The sequence below is a fragment of the Metopolophium dirhodum genome, chromosome 4, assembly GCF_019925205.1.
Source record: "Metopolophium dirhodum isolate CAU chromosome 4, ASM1992520v1, whole genome shotgun sequence".
Lineage (NCBI taxonomy): Eukaryota > Metazoa > Arthropoda > Insecta > Hemiptera > Aphididae > Metopolophium > Metopolophium dirhodum.
This window is the reverse complement of record NC_083563.1, coordinates 32,488,168-32,514,081: the sequence shown is the minus strand read 5'-3', so window position 1 is coordinate 32,514,081 and position 25,914 is coordinate 32,488,168. Positions and strand designations below refer to the sequence as shown.

The 25,914-nt window shown below is 31.1% G+C and overlaps 1 protein-coding gene across 3 annotated transcripts in view; it reads left to right on the top strand.

Annotated features, from left to right (window-relative positions):
* LOC132943749 (nucleolysin TIAR) overlaps positions 1-25,914 on the top strand; it is a 356,895-nt gene that overhangs the window by 152,043 nt on the left and 178,938 nt on the right. For 2 of the 3 annotated variants that reach the window (XM_061012834.1, XM_061012832.1), the window contains exon 2: positions 13,478-13,535. In XM_061012834.1, the coding sequence (XP_060868817.1) occupies positions 13,478-13,535 (58 nt within the window). The remainder of the gene's footprint in view (positions 1-13,477; positions 13,536-25,914) is intronic. The other variant, XM_061012833.1, reaches the window with a different exon arrangement.

The following is a 25,914-nucleotide window of genomic DNA, read 5'->3' as shown; positions in this document are numbered from 1 at the left end:
ACAGTTTAAACACCAACTTTAAGATTTGACTTTAAATTCATTCGAACCCTCCCCCCTCCTCCACCCACGTTGGTATAAAATCAGCATTGATATTATTACGTCTCCCTTCGGCCCAGTGGCGGCTTTCCCGGGGAGGCGAGGGATCGGGGGCGGCGTCTCCTTGGAAAGTACACACGTGGTTTTAATTATATTTGATTTTTGAAAAATATTGTTGCATTGTATTTTTATAATTAGATATAGTTAATGTAAGATACGCGTAGGTATTATTAACGAATAAAAGAGAGGCCTATGATGGAGTGTGTACCATGGTCGTGCACGGTGGTGACCTCACGGTATGTTCATTTGTACACAAACTACTCACACTGACGGACGTAAAATTATATGAACAGCCACATGCAAGATTCTCTATCCTCTCTGTGGTCTAAAATAACTATCGCCTTTTCCATCCGCCGTATGTCAGCGACCAACCGATGATCGTTGTTTGGGAAAAAGTTGAGTTTAGACGTTCAGCATGTACAATTTACAATGTACACGTACATATTATATCGTGCTGACAATTAATATCAATCCGTTTATAGTTGTACGTTATAACCAAATTATTTTTTCCAAAATTTGCAATCGTATTAATATTATTATGTTCTGAATTTTTATTTCCAATTTCATTCAACTGATTTCGAAATAGTCGCTTTGTTTTTCAGTAAAGTACCTACTTAACTGTTGACTAACTACAGTTATCTGCCACATTTTGAAAGAAAAAAATGTGTAAATCAGTAATCTAATACAATAAAATAACACAGTGAGTTCTATCTCGATGAAGGGTACCAAGTGCTTGCCTTTTCAAAAATATCATCATGCCAGAACGGTGACTGTTCTTGTCCACGCTAACATCTCGCTTCTTCCACGTGCTAAAGGTAACATCGAATATTATTTAATGATATATGGTTTACTTGTTATATATTTTTTCAGTTATACTGATACATAAGAAGGATATAAGATTATAACGGTTTAACCGCTTAACTAATATTATAATAACAAACATTTGCTTTCGTACCGACCAAAAAAAACATTTCAAAATCATCTTTGAAGCTCGATGCGAACAACTTAATAAAAGTAATGTATGAATGAAATATAACCCAAGAGCATATTTTTCATAAGTATCATATTTTTAACCACAACGTAATAACAAAAATTGCTTTATCACATTTTAGGTATATTTTAGGTAAAAAAATATCAAATTCCACGTTTGTTTAAGTTCTAAAGACTTAAGTAAATAATAATATTATGATCTATATTTACCATAATATGAATCGTATTTGTTTTATACAAGTAACATTACTTTGGGTTTATTATTTATGTATAAGTGGTAAATGTTGATGTTGTTATACGTACACAAATATAATAATATAATATATTAAACTAATAAGCTCTATAACATAATATGACATACATGCATTATGCATGCCAAATAAAATACGTTTTGATTCTCAGAAGAGGTTTAATTATTAGCTTATAATTTGAATAATTTATATGTATACATACGATTCGATGAACACTTCAATGGCATCTATAATATCGTCCCTTTACAACAAAACCCGAAACAATGAAAATATATTCATAATTTATAAAAATAATATTAACTGTCTTATAGTACCTACAGTAAATAATTAAATAAAACTTAAATTACCATAAATAAATTATTTATAATTATTATTATAGGTACTTCAAATGTAAGGACTTTCAGACGTTTTAACGACAACTTTCGAAAATGAGAAATAAAGCAATTTTTAAAATAAAATAAAACAGAATCCTGGTAGTTAGTCCTTTTTCACTAACACTAAAAAAAACCTTTTTATATAATTGCACAGATTATGTTATTATCTAACTCAAGAAAAATATTGTTCTAAAACTATGACCGTAAAGAATTACGGTAAACTCGAGGATTCTCTTTTGAAATTATTTTTTTTAGCATAAGCAAAAAGTGTGGCTCTCTTAATAAATTTCATAAATAAAATATTATTATAGAAAAAAAAAAAAAAACAAGTTCCAATATTTTATTGTATAAGACTTATTTTTTTTACGTTTGTGCGGTACATCAATTTATTTAAAACTAAATATTTAGTTAAGTTTACGGAACTTTCCAAAAGTTAACTTGATTGATGAATTGGAAAGTGTTCAAAAAAAAGTTTCCGTCGCTTAATGGGGCATAAGATACACGTAATGTGGAGTGCTTCGCTTAACGTATTGCTACCAAAATGGGGCATTGAAATGTTAAGTAAAAGAAGAGTAGGTACTCAGGATTACATTCTTAGTTTTTAAGTAATAAATGGCAATTTAAGCACTATCTTAAAAGTTGATAAATGTATAAGTATTTTTTTTATGTTTTAATAATACTGTGCTTGTATTTCAGTCATGAAAAATAAATTGTTCAATAAAATTCTGTTTTTTTTTTTATTAATTTCAATCGGTACGTTTAAATATTATTATTTATGATTTAATTTTGAATATTATAAACACACTAACATATTTCTGTGAAATCTAAAAATTTAATTTAGGCGTGAACAAATCAATAGTTATAATAGTAAGTACTCTATAAAATCGGTTTTCTCTAGATTTTACCTAATTTTTGTGTTCATTATAATGCTGCTATAAGAACTAATGAGGTAAAATATCATAGTAGTATATTGATATTATTTATACTTACGATGAATTCAAATAAACAAGAAATAGTTTAAATAATAATATGTTAAGCATGTACAAACGCTCAAATATTTTAATATAAATGTTGATGACTATAAAATATTGATTTATTAATGGTTTTACCTAATGTTTTCTCACATAAAATGTATATTATAACGAGATCCATCATGTTTCTCAAAAGTACTTTCATAAATTTTGTCAAACATGAAATGTTTTTGTTTAATAGATCAAACATTTAAGCAAATATCAAAGTCATTCTTTTTGATCATATAAAAACTGTACTAAAATTATTTTTGTTTCAAAATGTGTTTGGCTTTTTTGATTATATACAAATTGTACTAAAATGGTTTTTCTTTATAATAAATATGTTTTATTTTATGGACAACTCATAACTTACTAAAGAATTAATATTCACATAAATATTGAAAAGCTACAATTTATTGTACGTTATAAACGCAATTATAATTTAGAAACAATAATACTATGATCGTGCTTTTATTTTCGTTTGCACGTACTAGTATAATACATTATGGTATAGCTTAAATAATCGAAATTCAGTACCTATAGTAATCGAAGTACTTTAGTAGAAGCCAAACGTGGCTAACAAATATAATAATAGTAGTAACAGAAGCAGTAGCCGTAGAAGTCAGTGGAGGGGTAGTAGTAGTAGTAAGGTATAGTGGTGGTAGTTTTAGTGTAAGTCATCTTCATCGTCGTCATAGCTGCCATAGTGCGACCATGTGTTTTTGAAAGATCCAGGCAATTAAATTTTCATTTATCCGGCTTGAATACTATTCCCGTACACACTCTCCGTGATGGCTAAGACTTTCCCCTTCCTGCCTTCATTCCATAAGGAAACATTCGTTGCCGTTTTAATACACTCGCAGTTCCGTTTCGCGACGGCCAGACACGAAAAGAAGAAGATGATAATCGAAAAACCCAAAACCCTCGTGTCACAACTGTTTTGCAATAAATGCGCTAAACGTGGTCTGGAAAAGATTATAATAATATATCAAAACCGTAACATCCTAAGCATCCGGTTCTCGGCATGATTCCGATGAAAACGATCCGGTGCACCAAGTTGCGTATTATCGAGCAGCCATCACCGCACAAGGCACTTCACGTATCCAAAAAAAAAAAATCAGTACTGTGATGCAGATGACTAGCAAGTATAATATTATATACTACGACTTATCATCAAATGTAGGTTAAAACGTGTAGATTACGAGTTCTATATTTAACAATATTCAAACAATATTGTTCATTGATGTCCCGCGGGTTCATAATAATATAATGACCTAACCTAACAATAATTTTTTATGTGTTTGCAATTATTTTTTAAAAGTTTGCTAGGAAACACATTTTTATAATCGATTGTCGGCGTGCCAATAAATATTATTCTTGGTTGTAAAGTTCATACAATTTCTATTGAATTTAGATTAAACAAAATGTATTTATTATCACTCGGAGGGAAATCTGCAACCGATTTTCTCCACACATTTTAGATTGTATATAATATGTTAAATTTGTTAGAGCTAATAAGCTTTGCCTCTTCCCAGATTATTAAGCTCCGCCTTAAGGTTAACCAAATTTTACTCACATAAACTTTGACTCCCCTGCATCCCTATAAAGTAATATATTATACATTATACACTCCTCGGATAACTAATAAAGTGATAAGTGGACCCCATGTCATTGGTATGGATATTGGAGTATTGAACGACGTCTTCTTTACAATAAATACGGTAGTGAGTAGGTTACTGGTAACATTACCCGTCTTCTGAAGCTGATTCAATATTCTAAAGTCTAAAATAAAATGTTGGTACCATCTTCCCAGAAACCTACATAAACGTATAGCATATGAAGTAATATCAATAAGCATTTAATATTTTTATTATGTAAATTTGTAACGATATTGTATGTAAAAAAAAAAAAAAATTGAAGGTTTTAGACAAACTGGAAAGAAAATCCAGGAGCCAAAATAGCACCATTTTTTTGTACGTCTTAACAAGTTTATAACATTTAGAAAAAAAAAATAGTTAAATAGTTGATCAGTACTAACGATAAACTCTGATTATTAACTTTTGTGGGGGCTAATATTAAAAAACATGGGCACTTTTCCATAAGACGAGAAACACAGTTATTTATACGTTTTAGTGTAATATACCGTACAGTATTATGTAGTTCTCAAATATAAATCGTAGTGTTGTGCAGAGTATAATATCCACTTAGAATAAATATTGTATTACAGTTTACAAGATGAAATGTTACATAGCGCGCGTCTTTAGTTTGAAGAGCTTGTCATGTTCTTATTTAAGGTAAAATTACAATTTTAAGTATTGTTTGTTAATTATTTATAAGTAAAGGATAAATTAAATAATTAAAATGTTGTAGTGTTAATGCTAATTAAAGTAGTCTTGTACTTGACATAATTATTGTTATTGACATTTAATAATAACAAGAACTGTATGCTGTTGTTAAGAAAAAAAAATTTTTTTTTTTTGTTATTAACAAAGGTAACAATTAGCTGTGTAATTAGCTCAAAGTAATTGTATTCTTTTTTCATTTTACCTACACATTTTGTCATTTATGTTTTTATTTTCAATCCGCTCATACACAAACGAAAAAAAATATAATATAATCTTGTTGATGCTTATGTAACACAATCAAATGTTATTACAATATTTTTCTTTTTAAGTAAAGTATGAATAAATATCAATCCATTCCAAGACGGAATGTGTTAAGTGCAATTAATGTTATTACGAAACGAGACAGAGAGAGAGAGAGAGAGAGAGAGAGAGAGAGAGACAGCGCGCGATAAGTTGGGACGATGTTATTACCGAAGAGCTTATATTATAATGACGATAATAATAGTAGTAATAATAATAATAATAATAATAATAATGACAATCGGTAGGGGGAGGGGGCATGAATGACAATAACGACTATCGTAGTGCATCATCTGCGCGTCGGCGTGTGGACAACGACGACGACGACTTTTGAGAAATCGTCCGTCGCATAAGCGTAAAACGGGAAAAGGATACGGGTAAACACTCGTGAGGCTCTTGAAAAACACTCGTTTCGATCCAACCACCCCTTTCGCACTCGAAGCAAACGTTCTCTTTGCGCACAATAGTGCGATGTATTATTATTGTACACACACGACGTTGTATAATATATTATTAGCTACATCAATGGAGGCGGACGAGGAGAGAACTCACTTCGCCAATTATACGATATTATTAGAATAAAAAAAAAAAAAATAAAAATATCTATGCGTACACTGTACCTTTCTTAATTTTTTTTTTGTCTGTACACCTCCGGCAATGGAATTTCGACCAAAACGTAGATATTATGCGACGACGTGCCGTTCGAAAACGAAAAGAAGTGCAACTAAAGTTTAATATAGTCGTCTATCCATTTCTGGTGGCTTATGTTTTGCGGTATTCAGTGGCCCGAAACGATAAACCTTACCACTTATTGTAATGATTACATGGTTGATTAGGACGTTTATGACTTGCACGTATTTTTTCTTTTAGACTCACACATTGTAGACCGAATATTATAATTTATAAATCCGTTTGGGGTATGACGTAAGGAAGCAGTTATATTATATTTTCTTTTTCATGATATTATAATGATTAAATGTTTTAGCTGAAAGTGCATCTTTTTTGTTTATGACAATTTTTTCATAATATAGTTCATGTTTTCTAAGCGATATTCATTGTACGTCATTGTTCATTGTACTTCATACTGTAGGTAGATATTATAGTTAGAGTCACAACTCTTTCGATTGCGTTAGTATGAAAAGTGTAGTCTCTAAATACCTAGTCTAATAAAAATGCATAATTTATAATTATTTGATGAAGAATGTCGATATTACAATTTTTTAATACATAATTTTGTCATTTCATATTTGATCGTGCATTGATTGTTTTAGCCTTTAACAGAATAATATTCGTGTTTATTTTTTATATTTTGAAAGGTCATAAACATCCAAGTAACACCCTTGTAATGATGGTGTGCATATGTGGCTATTAATTTGTGAATTTATTTCAGTTATCTGCATACTATATTAATTATTGTCATTCTAATTTCTAATTCCAAATAATATCTGTTCGAAATGACGATGTATAAAATATCAAATATTTAATCAACTGGTAGTTTTACATGCAATCATTTAATGCTTAAATAAACAGCGCAATGCACCAACATTTCGCGGCGCGCGTAATATTAGTGTTATCACTATAATAAAGCTCAGTATGGTGATGAATACTCTAAATAAATAATTCACCATTGGTATTTCGATACTTATGAGCTTATATTTATATACAAGTGCAACGCATCGGAATATGTAATCGAAAATAGGGACTGACGTTTAAAATAGGTGAAAACATTAAAAAGGTATTTTAATAAAACGATTCAAACGTGATTTCATAAATATTGAAAAAAACATTTCTCAGAAAAAATATCCTTAACAGATGCAAGACGAAAAAAAAATAAAAAACTATAATATTTTATTTGCCGTTTAAAATGTGTGAAATAGTTACATTTTGTTTTCGTCGACAACAATAAAACATAATAACCCACTGTGAAATAAGTTTTCAGACCGTTCAATCGCCTAGGTATAATATTATTATTGAACCGTAAACAATTTAATGTCAAAACCACATAACACAAAGTTTAGAAATATAATTCATTGTGATTGTATTCGCAACACGGTACCTACACAAAGTTGTTTTTGAAGACGTTATAACGTTGACAATACCCCCCCCCCCCTCCCCCAGACATTTAATGCTCCCGTTTTATAATTATTCACAATTAAATATCAATGTGAATTGTGGGTCTATAATGAGTAGGTAGTGCTTTCAAAACAAAACAATTACTCACAATTTATAACTACAAGATTATTACAGAATTGTATGTTTGATATTAATTACCATAATTGTTCAGGGCCATCTGTGGACATCTGGAGAACAATTATTTTTGTTTTCGAATAAATATTTACAAACAACATAATATTTATTATTATTATTATTATGTATTGTTTCGTATAAAAACCACCTCAGGACAAAGTCGTGACGTTTCGCTAGTTTGTTCAGTTTTTATAATTAGCGACAATGCGGCAATGGTAACGTTATAAATATTAAACTTATTCATATATTCGTTAAGGCCTTTCGTAACAAACTCTCCGAAGACATCATATCATTATTGTAACGCACTGATCGTAAGAATTTGAATCAAGCAAGTCAATAATTTATTTCCCTTTATGTACAAAAGATATCGGCATTTTGCACACACACACACACACACGGATGGACGCACAATACTGCAGAGGACTGTTTAATGAAATGACATAAGCTAAAAACTCAGTGCGGAGTACCTTATGCTCGTAACACATATTTGTTTTCCATCTTCAATATCCATTCACTTCACATACATATATAGTGACTTTTTTACTGATTCTTTTTGATGTTTGACGTTACCTCGGGTTGTGAACTTATACACATGCACTCGAGGAATTTCTTCTTTCGCCGCATGTGTACACTTTTTTTTACTAGAAAGCCATCGGTATCTGAACTACGCCTACGCTTAAAGATATATTAGACACCAACGCCATATTTATTGTCGTATTCCTACTGTTGTAGATCTGTATTATGCTATTGTACTTCGATGAGGGTTATTGTTACGTGGTTACGAAAAATATAAATATTAAGCAGGATCCATTTTAAGCAAACCAACATAGGAACATATTAGGCACTGCCTGTAACTGCAAACGTTGTAAGAATAATGTGTTTATCAAAATATTATAAACACGTGGTTTTAATATAGGGTACGTTTTGAAATAAAAAAATGTATGCATTTATGTTATCGAACAGTGCGTTTTCATTAATAATATTTAATAAACTCACATGAACCTACGGTAATTTATCTGATTCCCTAAATTCTTATCATACCTATTTGCTATTTGTATAGGAATTATTAATTTATTGATGTAAATTAATATTGAACAATAACTTATCGTGTGTACGATTGTTCAATAATATTCCGTTGTAGCGTTTACTTTAAACTTTAAAAAAATACATGTTTGAGAAATTAAAATAAACAGTGACATACACACACACACACGCACATACATACACATTAAAAAAACTGTATTATTAAAACAGAAGTGCAGTATTTTAAAATTGTTGTGCAATAACTTCTCGCTTTCAAAGCAATTATTTAACATTATATATTTACAGTACCTAGTTATTTTTAATTAGTAATTATTATGCGTTATTCAATTAATTTGTTTTCGCGCTGAATTCGCGCTGAACGTAATATCTCGCACAGTTTAATGTTATTGAGACATAACATTTATTTTTTGTTATCATAATTAAATTGTAAATTTCCATTAGTTTGTTCTTTACAATGATATAGTATGCACCTCATTACAAAATGAAAATATTTCATAAAACGCGTATTTTCTTAATATTATTATGACTAGGTACCTACTAACGTCTACGACAACGGCGATGAGTTTTGGGTTTTAACGTTGCCTACCTACTATGTAATAAACAAAAATCTGGTAATAATAATGATGATAGTCATACCTATTTAACAGATATTCAGCATGTGTAAATATCTAGCATGTTCACTCAACCTCCACTCTCCTCCCCACAATATCGTTCTTTAATATTACGCATTTATTAAAATTGGTATTTTTGAAATTTTTTACGTACCTTCATTTAAAGACCATAATATATGTTTTGGTTGCTCAGAGCTAAATGTAATTTAAATGGCGATACAAAATAATTATTATCTATGAATATTGTCCTCGGGACATTAAGTTTAATAAAGTCTATATGATTATATTCAAAATAATATGCGTAAGAATTTCCAAAAAAATGATCTAATTTATGACTTAATAAAAATGAAACTTTGTATAGCCAATGGTTACTTCTTAAACAGTATAAAAATTCAAGTATTTTCAAATATGGTATTAATTAGATATACAATATACTTAAAGATTCCAAAACTCAGAATTTGAATACACGTGATATTTTAAATGATAAAAGGTGGTTGAGTGTACGCTTGGCAAATACGCCTGTACAGATCATAATACTATTATAATATGTATGTAAGATGTAACTGTAGTTATTGTAAAGCAATTCGCCACATATAGATCGGAGCAACAGAGTATTACCACCATACACTGTGTGGGCGCGGTGGTAAGAGGTGTGTCGCTAAACGTTTTATCAATTCAATTGAAGGGTGTAAATATTTACGTTCCCAAATCAAACATCAGATGTCTTGTCATCTTAAACCTCTTCTCTAGTCCCTGGTTACACACAGAGGACTTATCGACATCAACTACAGACGTGCGCGAGTATTACGGTTTAGGATTAACGAAGAAGGCGTGGTCTACAAGTACTCGTATCTACAAGGCCTAAATTATCATCATCGTTATAACTATTTCTATGAATAACATTTAGACTGTCGCAATGTCGGGGATGAGCTGGGGTGTGCTTGGCACCCCTAGCTTTGTAATTAGCACCTTCATAATGTATGACACGCGTGTATGGTTAATTAATCCTTATTAGTTTTTAATATCAATAAGTCAATATGTATAGGTACAACAACAACAGTACAAAGACATTATTAAATAATCGAATGTTAGGGTGTGCTTGAGTGTGTGTGTGTGTTGGTTGTCGTGTAGTGTACTAACAACAACTGAAAATAAGTTATAAGGATGCTTCAGTTTTTGCGTTTGAATTTCGCCCCTGGACATATGTAATGTGTATAATATATATCCGAATACTACCACGGTTATTTGTTGAAACTGAACGCGTGCTGTACATTTTTGTGTACCTCAAATGAGTGCCTTGTCGTAAATAACATTTACAGTGGTTCATCGATAAATGTATGTTTTTTTTGTAGAAGGGCCCTATATCAACTAAAGTGTAATGAATATTAGCGAGTAACGTTGATTTTGGACAATGTCTGCAAGGTCGACATTATATTTCATTTTAGTGCTAAATTAAAAATGTGGAGAACATTTTTAGAGAATGTTTCAGTCATTGAGAGTTATATTTAATTCTCGAATACTCGATTGGCATTTCAAGAGTGGCTAAACAGTTCATTTCCCAGCAGTTATTTACGAACTTTGATTTTGTTTATTGCTGGAGTACACTCCACGCATAGTGTGTAATTCACATGGTATTATGGAAATCCTAAATAATTTACGTTATTTTTACAACTATTTTATAGTTGGATTAATGACTTTTAATCACATATTATACCTATTACATTATTTTTTTGTATTTTAATCTCGGCGTATCGTAAATTATAACAGTAGTTTAAATTTGTACATTTTACATTGCACTAGTAAACATTTGTGCATAAAAAACCTTCACAGACGTTCGAAAATATTATTATTATTTGTACGAACCCGAGTATAAAAAGCACGTTATTATATATTTAATAAACCTACATAAGTTTCAACCTTAAGGTTATTAAATTAATTGTGTTTCACCATAATACTGCATCGCATTGACACTATAAATACACTTTAATATTAAATTATCCCGTTTGCCCAAACAAATATTTAGATACGACAAACAAAAGTTAGGGTGGTTAGAATTTTAATAAAGTATTACGTAATTACTACTACCTAGGTACTTTTTGTAGGTATTTATTTTATATTTTCGTCAAAATGTAAAAAGTATGAAACAAACGACCGGTTGTATATGTCGAACAAGATACCACATCAGAGTTGATTAAAATTGTAATGCAGAGTAAGCATTAAAAAAAAAAATAAAATTGAGAAAGAATGATTGCGGCAAAACACTTAAAAATAAAAACGCCTTCAAAAATTGACACTTGAAAGATATTTTTGTGATAACGTTTCATGCGCATGTTAGACTAGGTGTATTCTTGAAAGGGTGTATGTCGTTCATAATTAACTAAACTGTGCAGTAAGACGTTTAACTGTAAAAAATATTGTTTTTAATTGATTATGTCATGTACGGCTTTTGATTCTGAGTGTATTAATTATTGTTTGGTTTTACAATGATGAGTGTTATTTTTATTTTATTCGTTTATTTTTGTGTTTGTTGTGTTTGGAACAGAGAAAATACTTCAATCTTCAACTTTAAAGTTGGTTCCTGGTAGAAAATTCAATCTACTCGGTACATTGAGGTATTCAAAAACATAACATTTCTAGGAATTTTTAAAATAATAAATTGTGGAAAATAACGAAAAACAGTAAATAATTGAGAATCATTCCTGAAGACCGATTTTCAACAACATTGATGAGCTGTAATGAATTATAAAGTCTATCAGATATCTAAATTACTATTTTCTAGACATTTAATAATTTACAAAATATGTGGATTCTTTTTGAGTCATTTATAAGACAATTGAAAATATGATTGTTTTTTTGGTATTTTTTTTTCTTTGAGATTAATTAGTATGCACAACAATATTATTTTCAAGTAATTTTTTACAAAAATAAAAAACAAAACTCTTAGCATAATATATTAGAATGGATTCGTTTCGGCTGACTTCTGCAGCGATATACACTATAAGGCAAACTTAATAATAGTATAGTAGTATAAAGTTATTCGGAACGAATGTAACACGGCGCTCTGTATCGACAATTTCACTACATGCACGTCGATGATGAGTATTATTTTAGCTAACGTCAATGTAATAATATTCAATAAATTAGAACATCATAATATTCAAAACTAGTCATCATCGTAGTCAAAATAAGACAATAATATGTTAGGAACACATCCAAAGGAATATTATAAACTGTAATTGACTATATAAATACAATATTAAATAATGTTTTCCAATCAAGATAGAAAACATTTTTTCATATAGTTTATTATCAGTAATTTATTAAAGCATAATTAATGATCATTATTATAAAATATGTAATGTGAATACCTAGTATCTTAAAACATTTTTTTTATGTCATGATGATAATATTTAGTTTGAAGTTTGATATTATGCATTTTAGTATATTATGTATTATTTTAAAGTGAAGTACGAAGGTGTATGTGTGTGGCAATGTGGTCATGGCTCTGTAGTGAATGTTGTGTAATTTTAGTACCAACCAAAAATTTGAGGTGCATCTATGGCAATAATCGTATTTTTATTATTATCATATTATTATATTCTTTTGTAATATAATAATACATTTATTTCTCAGAATTTATCAAATTATTTATTTAAATTAACCACAAAAAACTGTTAAAATTAAAAATAATACTATATTACATACATCCCCCAGGCTTGTCTGCGTTAAAATATTACGCATGCCCCTCAAATTTTCTTAGAAAATTATTCCATTCTCATTTTCGTAAAATAATATTGATAGTAATATATTAATATATTTCGGAGGAACATAAAAATTATAATAATAATATATAACACTCCGTTTAAAAATGGTTATATTTCTTAGAATGCTAATACCTCGTCTTAAAGTGCACATATTTTTGTATGTGTTTTATACATAAATTATGGTGTTTCAAAATAAATATTAATTTCAATTGGAATGTCGACAATCATCGTCTGAATACGATTTTCTCGTGGTTATGCATTACAAATACAATATGTTATGAAACACCTTTTGAATAAAAATAATATTATTTATCGCTTCGTAACCGTTCTGATGTAAATAGTTACACTTTACGTATACCGTTGTTCCTGTGAATATTTAAAATTTTAATTTTAATAAAAAAATACATTTTTTCGAAAAGTTAATTAAAAATGTTGTGTGTTACAGGAAATGAAACTAAACTGGGTATCTTCTCCGGGACCACAGCTGAAGGCCGACACAAGTAGTAAGTACACAATATCAATACCGTACTCGCAAAGCGTTTATTTGTTGTTAGACGATGATGAATATTATTATTATTATGCAATATAGCATGTACAAGTTCCGAATTGACAGTACGAAATAATTAACATGGAATATCGGATGGAATAATGATATTGTCATATAAATCACAGTAATATGACGTCCGTAAACGTATACAATTACCTACTAATATGATATTACAAAGTCTTGATTTTTGTTTTTCCACCTCTTTGCTAGTCTCGCGACGGCATCCCATTGCAGTTATCTAGTTATCTGTTAGAACAGACTCGTTAAAGATTTTTTTTTTTGCCACTTCTTCGATAGTCTTGCGACGGCCTAAGTCTCGTTATAGAAATTATTATCATCGCTTTGATTTATACACTCAGCCCAAAATATATTATATCGTCCAGTTTGGCCAATTTATCATACCGAGATATTGCGTCGTAACGAAGTATCCACATAATAATAATAATAATAATAATATTATGTGTGACAGCGTAGTCTCGTGGCCGGGAGCTTACACGCCATATTATGGTCGATCGACAATTTTTTTTTTTTATCATTATGATATAATATGGAACAAAATTTAAAGGGAAAAAAAATCGTAATTTCAGGTCGGATCTCCGTTTTAACAGTGCAAATAAATTGTAAACAATAATATTATGACGATTCGGTGGGTTTGGTCTCCGCCGTTGACGACGATCCTACTCGTGGCAATGAGGACGTGTGACGACGTCGTACCCAAAGCCCCGTTCGTTAACCGGCTCGCCGGGCTTACTACGTGCCAGACATATTTTTCACGGTCTGCGACGCAAATTTTCGGATACGCGTCATCGGTGACGTCGGTGGCACACCGAATACATAATACAATTATTATCTTCGTTATTATCGTTATCAAAGTTGGGCTCGCCGTCGTTGTTATGATTAGTCTCGCCGCAAAAGGGAATCTCTGCATCGCCGTCAAACGCACATTTTTATATATTTTTATCTTTCGTCCGTTGTCGCGTTTAAAAAAAAAAAAAATCATATTTTCCATTTATTTATCATCAGCTGCTTAGTCGACATCGTTATGACTCAATTAACGAGTAATTGAATAATCGTGATCTATTGTATAATGCGCACGTTGGCCGTGCAGTCAATCGATAATACTTCCTCGAACTGTGTTCGGGACGTGAAACACGAAAAATATCGAAAACACTAAACAGCTGGTGCACTCGGTTCAGTGACAAAAATAATTGGGTGAAATTATTAACTATTTAGGAGCTTCTTACGTTATTGTTATATCGGTTGTACGTATGATATTCTCGACGAATTCGATTTATCGGTACCTTTATGTGATACTAAGGGGCATCCTAACAAACTCCCTTATTTGGGACGTAAAAATTTAAATATTGTCTCTGAGACCTTAAAAATCAGTCCGTCCGCCGCTCTTACTAGCACCCGGACGACATACGGATATGGTTCAGCCAATAAAATCAAAAACCGATCTTATAGTAATGTAAAATATCGAAACTGTAGTTGGTGGGTAGAGAGAAGAGGAAAAAGTCAGATACAGAATTTTTGACTACACAACAACAACTGCGTACAACGTGTGGAAATGCACACTCTAAAGTCCTCGGTCGTTTCAAAGGTCACAGCCGTGCGTGTTAGGTTGATTTTTTTTTAACACAATGTATAATTTAGTAAAAAAAAACTTTAAACTTATTAATGTATGGTGACTCTATAACGTACTATAATAACACGAAACAGGAGTACGCGATAAACAATGTAATACATCATATTATATACTATGTTAACCTACACTATATTACATTATATCCACCACTTCGGTTTCTGTGCCTTCGATGTAAGGCGATCAAGACGAACACGGTTAGTGTAAAATGACTGATATAAGGAAAAAACATCGAGTAAAAAAAAGGCCAAACGCAAATTTTTGAACATATTTTTATCGCTCTGAACACACAGCTTACTAGAGACAGCATCTCTTTGCATTTATGTTTTTTTATGCTTTTATTTTTCTATATGATATATAATATTATTACAAATAAATATTATAACTGTAGTTATCTATGCGACATGTTAGATGGATTAGCTTTTTTTTTTATTACATAACACATAATTTACGAAGAACCGTTGAAACTGTTTTTTTATTGTATACCTATTTGAAAACCATTGTTTCACCTCAGATACTAATGAATGACTCGGGTACGTTTTGATTGTGCTGCGTTACAGAAACGTAAAAAAAGGTTGGTTCGGAAAAACGTATAAAGCTACGTCGAATTAAATCGTTGTGTCCACAAGGAATGGAACGTGCACGTATAGTGTCATTAAACGCAAGGAGAGCTACAGGAATAATAGATTCAATCTCGTGGTGGGGCTCACCCGTCCAACGATATGGCAGTTGACCAAATTCGATAAGACAATGTAATAGTGTTGATATAGCAGAAATACAATCCGATAAAATTTTGAAAAATCTAAAGCAAAACAAAATTGTATGGGACACGAACAGCTTAATTTATGAAAATTCGAATAGGTAGGAAATAATACCGTATAATAATCACTGTAGCGATAATAGTATAGTAATAGGTAAAAATATAATATAATCATAATAGGTATATATTATAGTGCTAATGAAAAAGGTATCCCATACCAATAATGAGTAGTACATTTATTTTTAAATGATTATATAGGTAACTTATAATAATAAATACTAAGATATTTTTATCAATTACATTTTTTTCTCAGGTTTTTTTTTCCGTTTACCAACACGAATCAACTCTGTTCATAATCTTGGTTACAGTTGTTACGCAATAATTATCGTTGGAGTATAAACTCGGTGTTTATATTATAATACTATATGCGGGCCCATAAAAAAATAACAGTGTTTATATTTCCCTACAATTAAGTGAAACATAATAATATTATGCGCACACGGATTGTTTTTAATATTATATTTTAATTTGCGAGGTCATACGCGTGCTGATAGTAACCTAGGTATAATAATATTGTTTACCATGACTATTGGAAGCATAGTTTTAGATGTGGCGACTGGAACGTAATATTTCCACACAATTCCGTCATTATTCGTTCGACAAACAATGATAGTATAATCGCTTGCAATATTGTTATTGATGTTCAAAGAAATATTTACTCTGTACTCTCCGGGGTAGACGCTTACCGCAAGTATCGACGTTATTGTTTATTGCCAAAGCCTAGCGTCGTTTTATAAAAATAAACTTCTGCCAATGTTGATTTATTATTATATGAACCGAGGGTACATCGAGAGTGGTATGAGAAGGTCAAGTAAGGGTATACCTGTTACTTACAATCGATTTTCAACTCGACGTATAATTTGTTATTTTGGCGATGTACATATTATACATATTATTATTATTATTATTATTATTATTATACCTATTAATCAATCATTATGATTACATTAAAACGCGCGCGTGTGCAGAACATTTTACTACGGAAACCGAATGAAACCAAAATCGTTCACGTATTAAAACATTAAAAATGTGCAACGATTTTTGTTCAGCACTTATATTATTACTTGACGTAAGAAAATGTTTATCTCACTTATAAAATATACACGTCTAAAATCTAACTTTTAATGTTTTTTTTTTCCAAACGTTTGAATTTTAATTGGGAATTTGGAAAGAAATAAGTATTAATACGATAAATTCAATACGATAGGTATATCTAATAATATATTAATATTGTAATAATATTGTGTCCATCATAGTTAGAGTATACTATGGTTTACTGAAATTTATTCCATTTATGGGCTAAAATATAATTCAGACTATCAGAATTTTAAGAATGTCACAGCGTCATTTTTTTTTTTTGCTTAATACTACTGTAGACACCGTAATAATTATAGTTAGTAAATTTAATTTAATTTTAAAGTTCAATGATATTATTGATATCACCAATTGAAAAAATCGGGATTTAGAATTTATATTCTGCCATATTTATTTTAATTTATATAACTAATAATGAAGCTTTGCTATATTCAAATCATGTTCAAGTTATATACATATATGCGTATACATTATTCAGCGTCTACAACTGAATCCGTAGAATAATACATTTCGTATGTTTTCTTTTACTCTCGTAACTTTCCTTTTTGTGCTTAACGTGTCAAGTAAAAATATAACATGGAAACATTGTGTTGATATAATATTTATAACGGTATCACCTTTGTGACATATTTTATTTGTTTATCTTTGGATACGCATTTTTCTTGGAATATCTATCATGCTCAGTGAATTTTTTTGATTTAAAATGTATTTTATTCACATGCAAATGTCATATTATTTATAAATATTTGTTGTATGTTTAGCGAGCAACAAAAAACTTAATATCATATTCTTAAAGTAGACAATCATTCAGCTGACTTATGCAACTGAGTTGATAAAATAAATAAATAATTGAGAAGAAAAATAATATTAATAAAAAAATTTTGATTAATCACCATAATGCAACTATTATGAAATAAAAAAATACTTCTTTACCGGCTGAAGTTCTCAAATACATTTTTAATATATACATTATAATATATAGTAGGTATCTACAATTTTCATTAAATTATTTACAAAATATTCTATGTTCCCATTTTCTTTGAAGTTGTATGAACACAATTTGAAACGTGGATTGAAAGCTACATTTGAATGTTTAATTTGTTTGTTTGACTCAACTTAAATCATATTCTTTAAAAAAATAAATAATAGTAAAATCTTTTTTCAACGATTGTAAAAACGTAAACTTTTTAAAATCAAAAACTTGATTATGAGATGTTATACGTTTATGAAACGACGGAACACAATTATTGTGTATTTAACATGAGATAAGAAAATAACATAGTAGGTACTATAATTATGTGCTAATGCTATCCTTTAAGATCAACGAGTAGAGAAGGTGTGAAAAAATTACGATTTATGTAAATCACGCTGTTTTTTATGCTATAAAGTCCTATTTTACGTATTGGTCAATGTATCAAGCTGATATGGATTTTGAAAAAGTTTGGTTTTATCTTCTTTTCGTCTTTAGATCCAACAAACGACTTTTGAACAACATGTTATAACACACTTATCAAAATTTGACTTGAAAAATGTGTAAGATATGTTGTATTCAACAGTAAGTTACGCTTCTTCAGATGAAGACATTTGAAAAAGTTGTTCAATGGATTAAATGTAAACATAACAACATTAAGACTTTGAAATGTTGTTTCAGTATCAACCGGTTCTTAAGGGGATTCGATACCGTTATTTTCCGTTTTTGTCTAATATATTTTAGGATAGGATTTTAGACTGGTCCTTTGTCAAACATACCAATTGATCTAATGACGCCATAAGAATTCTAAAAACAGGTTTGAATTTGTCGTCAAATCTACTTGAAATTGACTTTCTTACATTTTTGAATTTATGATTTTAACTTTTCCAAATATTAAAATACGACAATTTTTAAATACTAATTTTTAGTATGACATTTTTAGAAATTTGGGGGTAATATCAAACATGTGGGAAAGTCGATTTTAAGTAGAATTGACGACTAATTCAAATCTGTTTTCAGAATGTTTATTGCTTCTATAACTCAATTGGAATGTATGGCAAAAACTACGTCTAAAATACTATGTCGCGCGTGTATTGGACAAATACGGAAATTCACTGTATCGAATCCCTTTAAGATGGAATGAAAATTTATCAATTTAGCAGTTGAATAATTTGCTATTATACGTGTCATATCAGATTTTTGACATGTGCGTGCCATTGAGATCTGGTGTTTTCCTCTTATAACCACAATATCTACAGTCTGCACACACACACACACACACACACACAATGACCATTTATTACGCATAAAACATATTATACCACAACCCGAACGTAGGTAATTGTATTATTCCCCATAATACTCCTCTCAAAACTATACGTTTAAAAATAATCCCCTACCTACACAAAATTATTATTGTTTTCTATTTAATTCGTAAACGGTCCTTAAATACGTCTTAAGTACGGTTCTTTTTATTATTATTTTTTTTTTCATTGGTGTTGGTTCGATTGAAGAAACCGAGTATTTACGGTAAAATGCGACGAATATCCATTTTAGTCAAATATAGTAATATTCATTTATGTACAATTATTGAACTATGCACATTCTATTTTATCAATGCATTACATAATATGTAATTGGAATACGTTATGTATTACCATAACGATCAGGTACCTAATAAATAATCATTGATTCTCGCGAATTTTTCAATTTTTCCGACCGTTTCAGAGCATTCCCGGGAATTCTAACCGAGTTGTACGTTTCCGGTATGATTTCGGAAAATGTCCCAACCCTAATATATATATTATAATTGACAGTGAACAATTGTTATGTATAAAACCAAATACAATATACTTCCTTATCATAATGATATTATAACTTTTATAATATATTAATATATCCATATTTATTTTAATATCGTAACGACATCGTCAGACGAGTGGAATCAATAAATTCCCGTCCAATATTGAGCTAATAATCGGAATGGGCTGGAAAAACGTCACATCGGAACGGTTAATTGAAGACATCGCGTGACCAAATCTCCGCAAAGCTCGGACCGAAGATGCGAAGACTCGAGAGGAGCTGGGCGAAGACCCAGTGGAGGGATTAGAACGATTGAGATGGACTTTTGGGGTGGGCGGTGTCCGTGGCTAATCCGACGTCTATTATAATAAAGGACCGATCGCGGGAAACAGCAACTAGTCGTATAGTGTCGCCAAATAATAATAATAATAATAATAATGATAATAATGATAATATATGTAAATGCGGGACAAACAAAATTATTATTCACCGGATTTGCGGAGGTCGTCACCGCCGCCGTCGTCGTCGTAGTATAATAATTTAGCTAGCCGGACGGTCGTGTCGGCCGCGGTATGACCATACATTATTGTACTCCACGGCCAATGAATATTAATATTTTATTACTATTATATTATTAAATAATGCATAACGACTGTATAAATTATATTATTTAATTATTATAATATCGGACAGTACGATTTTACCGTGCCGAGAATGTACAAAACGTCCGAAACGAAAATGTTTTATTCGAAGGCGCGTCGTGCTGCAGTGTTGGTACATAATATTATACGTCCTACTAACACTCGCTGACTGCTACAACAGCTGCATCGTTTGCATCATACAAAGGAATTTAACTACGCACTAACAAACGTAACAAAAAAAAAACCACAATCCCTTTGACCGAAAAATTTCATTCCAAGACATTTTTCATTTTTTTTTTTTTTTTATTCAACTACGTTTATCGTAGTCCCGCGTTTAATTTTTTTTTTTTTTTACCTAATACAAGGTATTATACAGTTAGTTAATTTCGCCATCCCCCCTCGCCCTGCCTGCAGATTTTCCATTTGAATTTGCTGCATGTTTCGAATTTTTTAAACACTCGCCGACCGCGTTTTCACGTTTTACGATGAATTTCGGTGAACATAATATAATAACCCGACTCTTTCTGGGTGCTAAGTTTTTACAAGGAATGCGAACAAATGGTAAAATATTCAGGTATAACACATGGCAAAGCGTTATTTTTTTCCGTATGTTTGTGTGTGTGTGTGTTGTGTTATTTTGCACTCTTCTGTTTTTCTATTACAATTTTCCGGTTGTCCCAGACCTCTCTGATATACTTGAAGGGCCCTTTGTGCTGTACTTTTTAAATTAAAAATAAAGTAAAAAAAAGGACTGTAGTTGTTATTGTTTTGTGTTGTAATTGTTCTGGACAAAATTATTAATAGTTGTTTTTTACTTTGAAACTGCACGAACACGATGCTTCAATCGTATTTTAATTTTTACTTTCTGCTACACTATTGTATACAACAATTGTTTTTTTTATTTTTTATGAATACAAACACTATATTATTTTATAGCATTATATAATATTGTCTCCATTTACAACAGTGTCTCGAGGAATATTATCGAAAGTAAAATATTCTCTTGTTACGATTCGTTTGACCTAATCAAACTCTAAATAGCGTCGTTTTATAATATGTCAAAATAAGAACATTGGAAACAACAAGTTATCGTATTAACGCTTTATAAATTGCATGCATGACGTAATTAACTACAAGTTATACGTCATGACAATAATAGCTGAATAAAATATTAATGAAATTGTTTGACACTTGATTTAGTACGTATTAATAATTTATAATATACTAATTCAATCCGATCTCGAGTATATTCAATTTTTATTGTTGATCAAATTCAAATCGAACGACATTTTTTAAACTAAACTTAAAGAAAATTCTGAAAACATTACGAGCCCATTACGATTACCTATAAATTAATATAAGATTAAGATTTATAAGTCAATTTGAATTATTAATCTATAATAAATTGTATACATGTTCTTATGATCTAAGATGAACTCCACACAATGGATAATTATCAAGCCAACTAATATTACATATTATCATTATAATTTCCTCTAAATTATTCTACTGTTTAAGCTATTTGAAAATCAGTTTAATTATATATTATGGAAGTTTACGATATTTGTGTAGCTTAGCTTAGTCACAGAAAGGTAAAAGTTAGTCATACAATTAATACTTCAATTGGTTTAAAAGTCTTACATAGATGTGGCTAAAAGTTAATATTACCTATAATCTTACCTAATATAAGTGAATCTAATGAAGTTAAATGGAGCAACACAATAAATTCTTGTGTTTTAGTAAATATAACAATTCTTTAATATTATAAAGTCCTTAAAATACATTTTTATTGCTATACCTATATCATACTTTATGGGCTATATTAATACCCAAAACAATACCAACTTAAAATTAAAATCACGATATATATGTACGTCTAATATAATATTTAATTATATTATAAGAGTTAAATTTAGTACCTATTATTAGGTATGTAATTTTAAAATTATAACGTGTACATTGAATTCGATCAGAACAGGTACCTATACGATGTCTGAGTATAATGTGCAAGTGCAAAATCGGAAACAAGTATAGTTAAATTTAAAAAACATAATTATTACATATTATGTCATACAGGCTACAATCAACTGTCAACGGCTACTTAGCTTTGGGCTTAGTTTTTCAGTGATTATTAGTTATTATGAGCTGCACCACCGATTTCTAAAACAGGAAAACAAATAAAAATAAAAATCCTGAATCTAATATTATGCAGGCATTAACCTATAGTAATTAGTTAAATAATTAAACAAATCGTTTGTAGAGACAATTATTTTGGTTTCTAGTTTTACATTAACAATTTATTATCATAAATATATTTGAAATTAATATTGATGCTAAGTACGGTAACGCATATATGGATAAATCAATAACGCTATTATAATAATCGCCGAGGGTTATATTATTATATCATTATTTTTTTTTGTTTTTACTACGACCTTAATACGAAATAAAATTATTATTATGAATTTATTTATTTCCATCGCAACTGTGTACATTCCGTACAACACATATTGTTTATTAACTTTACGTTGTTTTCATTGTTCGTAGATGAATAAATTGATATTCGTTTTTTATCGCGTGACATAGTATTTCGTTTTTGTAAATAATAGTAATAATAGTGAAAGTAAAACAACGAAAAGTAAAAAAAAAAATAAAAAAAAATCGTTGAATAATTCGTGTGTGCCTGAATTATATGACTCAAACGAAATGAGCTGTACGCAACGGCGAGGCGCTGCGGGTTTGCCAAAAACAATGGATTTTTCGGCGCGCACAGTGCGGCCAATCAAAAGTGCGCGGAGCCATAAAATCGAACGACATGTCGAAAAACAAAAATATATTTTATTATTTTAATTATGGAGGATAGGCGATATAATAATAATAATATGTCGAACACAATGCCTACGGTAAACGGCACCGGCGGCGAAACCGGCGACGGACGGATATTGTGCGTGGCCGAGTTATCGCTCGTCGGAGCATTTTATGGGTACGGTTTTTTTTTTCGCAATGCGCTTTTGCCGTTTTCGCCGAGTGATCGTGGACGTGAGGTGGGTTTTTTGGGGGTAGTGCGTAATAATTTGGCGACGGAGAACCGCCGAGGAGGGGGTGGAAATAATGTTGTGCGTGGTTGTTGGCCAAAGTCCGCCCATTCGGTGTACGGCGTGTTCACCACCCCGTCGTCCGCACTCGCCACCGTATACGCCGACTGTCTATGGCGAACTTTACTCGCGTTTTTGGCGTGGCGGGAACGGTGGACGACGACGGTTGACTCCGGATATCCGGAGGCGTTTCCGGCGCGGAGCCGCTCTGCAGGTCGTGCATTCGATCACCTGGGCCGAGAACAATGTCAGCCACGACCGATCGGACTATAACGGCTGTGGGCCAAAGTTTTGATCGTCTCCCACCCTATCACACCAGTCTCTAGGTGTGTAATGTGCACACGACGACTTGTGCCGCGCTATGAATTCCGCGGTAAATACACCTCCCTTCCACCCCCCCAATACCATTATTCTACCGAATATAATATATGTAAGCTGTCGAACAAAAGATGAGTTTGTGTGTGTGTGTGTGTGTGTGAGTTTAAGTATATACCAAATAATATGACGACTCGTCATTCTCGTCTGTTTGCGTGTTTGGGAGTTCCACAGTTTACCGGCCGTTGCGATCCTGCGAGATTGTTTTGAAAACTTCTAATAGGTACCCAACAAAACAGGTCGGCCATTAAAATTTTTTTCGCGCACTTTCGTCGCAATCCGCGTCGGTGTTATGTCGGTAAAAAAAAAAAGTTCTCACGGCGAAACGACGGCAGTTGATCGCGAAGGGCGAAAGAAAGTTTTAACTGGTGCTGCCTGTACAACAAGTTTTTGACTCCGTTTAAACGCCGTGTGGACCAGAGGAGGTGCAGCTTTTCTTATACGATTTCACGCAAACACTTTTTGAAGGCGTGAAAAAGATCAAAATGTTCATTAACGTAAGGGATATTCGACGCGACTTGTTTATTTTTTGAATTTCTCACTGTTTAACGATACAATCGAGGAATGTTTGGTGAAATAACGAAACGACATACAAACGATTAATCGAACCGCTAAATACGTTGACTTGTTGTATATATTTATCTTAATTCAACTAAATATTACTATTTGCTATACATTTGAATACGAAATAACATCGAAGTGTGTGTACCCAAAAATAATGCCTATACAAATATTATAAAAAATCTGGCGGTCTGCACGCGAGTAATTTCTCCAATTCGCACATTGCCATATAATAGTATAGTACCTATAAATACAAAAATAGTACAAACTTCGTCGACGCCTATATTTTACCCACTCGTGTGTAACTTATAGATATTATGTTTATGCTATTGTCGTATAGTATTATATGTTTTATAATATTAAACGTGATGATTTCGATATCAAATATATCCGTCCACTTTTGAAATCTAAACGTATTTTTTTGCAAAATATTTGCGATCAACAGGGGTAATTTTCATTTTAGATCGGGAGGAAAAAGCCCCGTCTAATTAATACCACGACCCGAGGACGGTCAAAGTCGGCCCACTCTTCTCTTGTTACGCGCATCATTCCCATTACGTCTACTCACGGTAAATTCGCGTCACGAGCAAGAAAGTCACGAACTCACGACTTGTAAGTTTATGGAATTTTTCAACGCGTTTCAAACTCATAACTTGGGTTTTCACGATGGAGTTATCGCGCACAAAAGGAGGATTGCGCACGTTGAACCGTTTACCTGACGAGTATTATAGGTATGTGCTCGCAACTTTTGTCCGCAAAAGTTTCGGGCCCGTTACGTTTGGGAATTTAGCGAACATGACTCTATGCGGTACAGTGGCAGGTGCCAAGCGTTAAATTTGGTTACGATCATCTCCTGGTGTCCACGGCAATGTTAGTATAATCCTGTAGATAGACAATTCGTATATAATATATAAAATATATTAATAAGTTGTTATCCAATTATATTTGTCATTAGTCAATGTCTGTTGATAATTTGTTAGTCATATTATGTAAGTAAAAATAAGAAAAATATTATTGTTTTACATAAAATACTACCCATCAACTGATGTATAAAAACATATTATTCATCTAGTATACGACTTTTGACAATATTCGTGCCAAAGTCTTAAGTTATAACCATTCAATACATTGTTAATAACCAAAACAATAATCCGAGGAAAGCCAAAAACTTTTTAAAAAAATGTAATACCTAACAAAAGACTTTTTTTATTTTCTACATTGCCCAATAAAGTTTTTTTATACTCTTAATCCTAATGATTAAAATATTTCTTCAATTATACTTAGGTAATACTGGGAAATGTATATTTTTTATTGGCAAAATTAATCATTG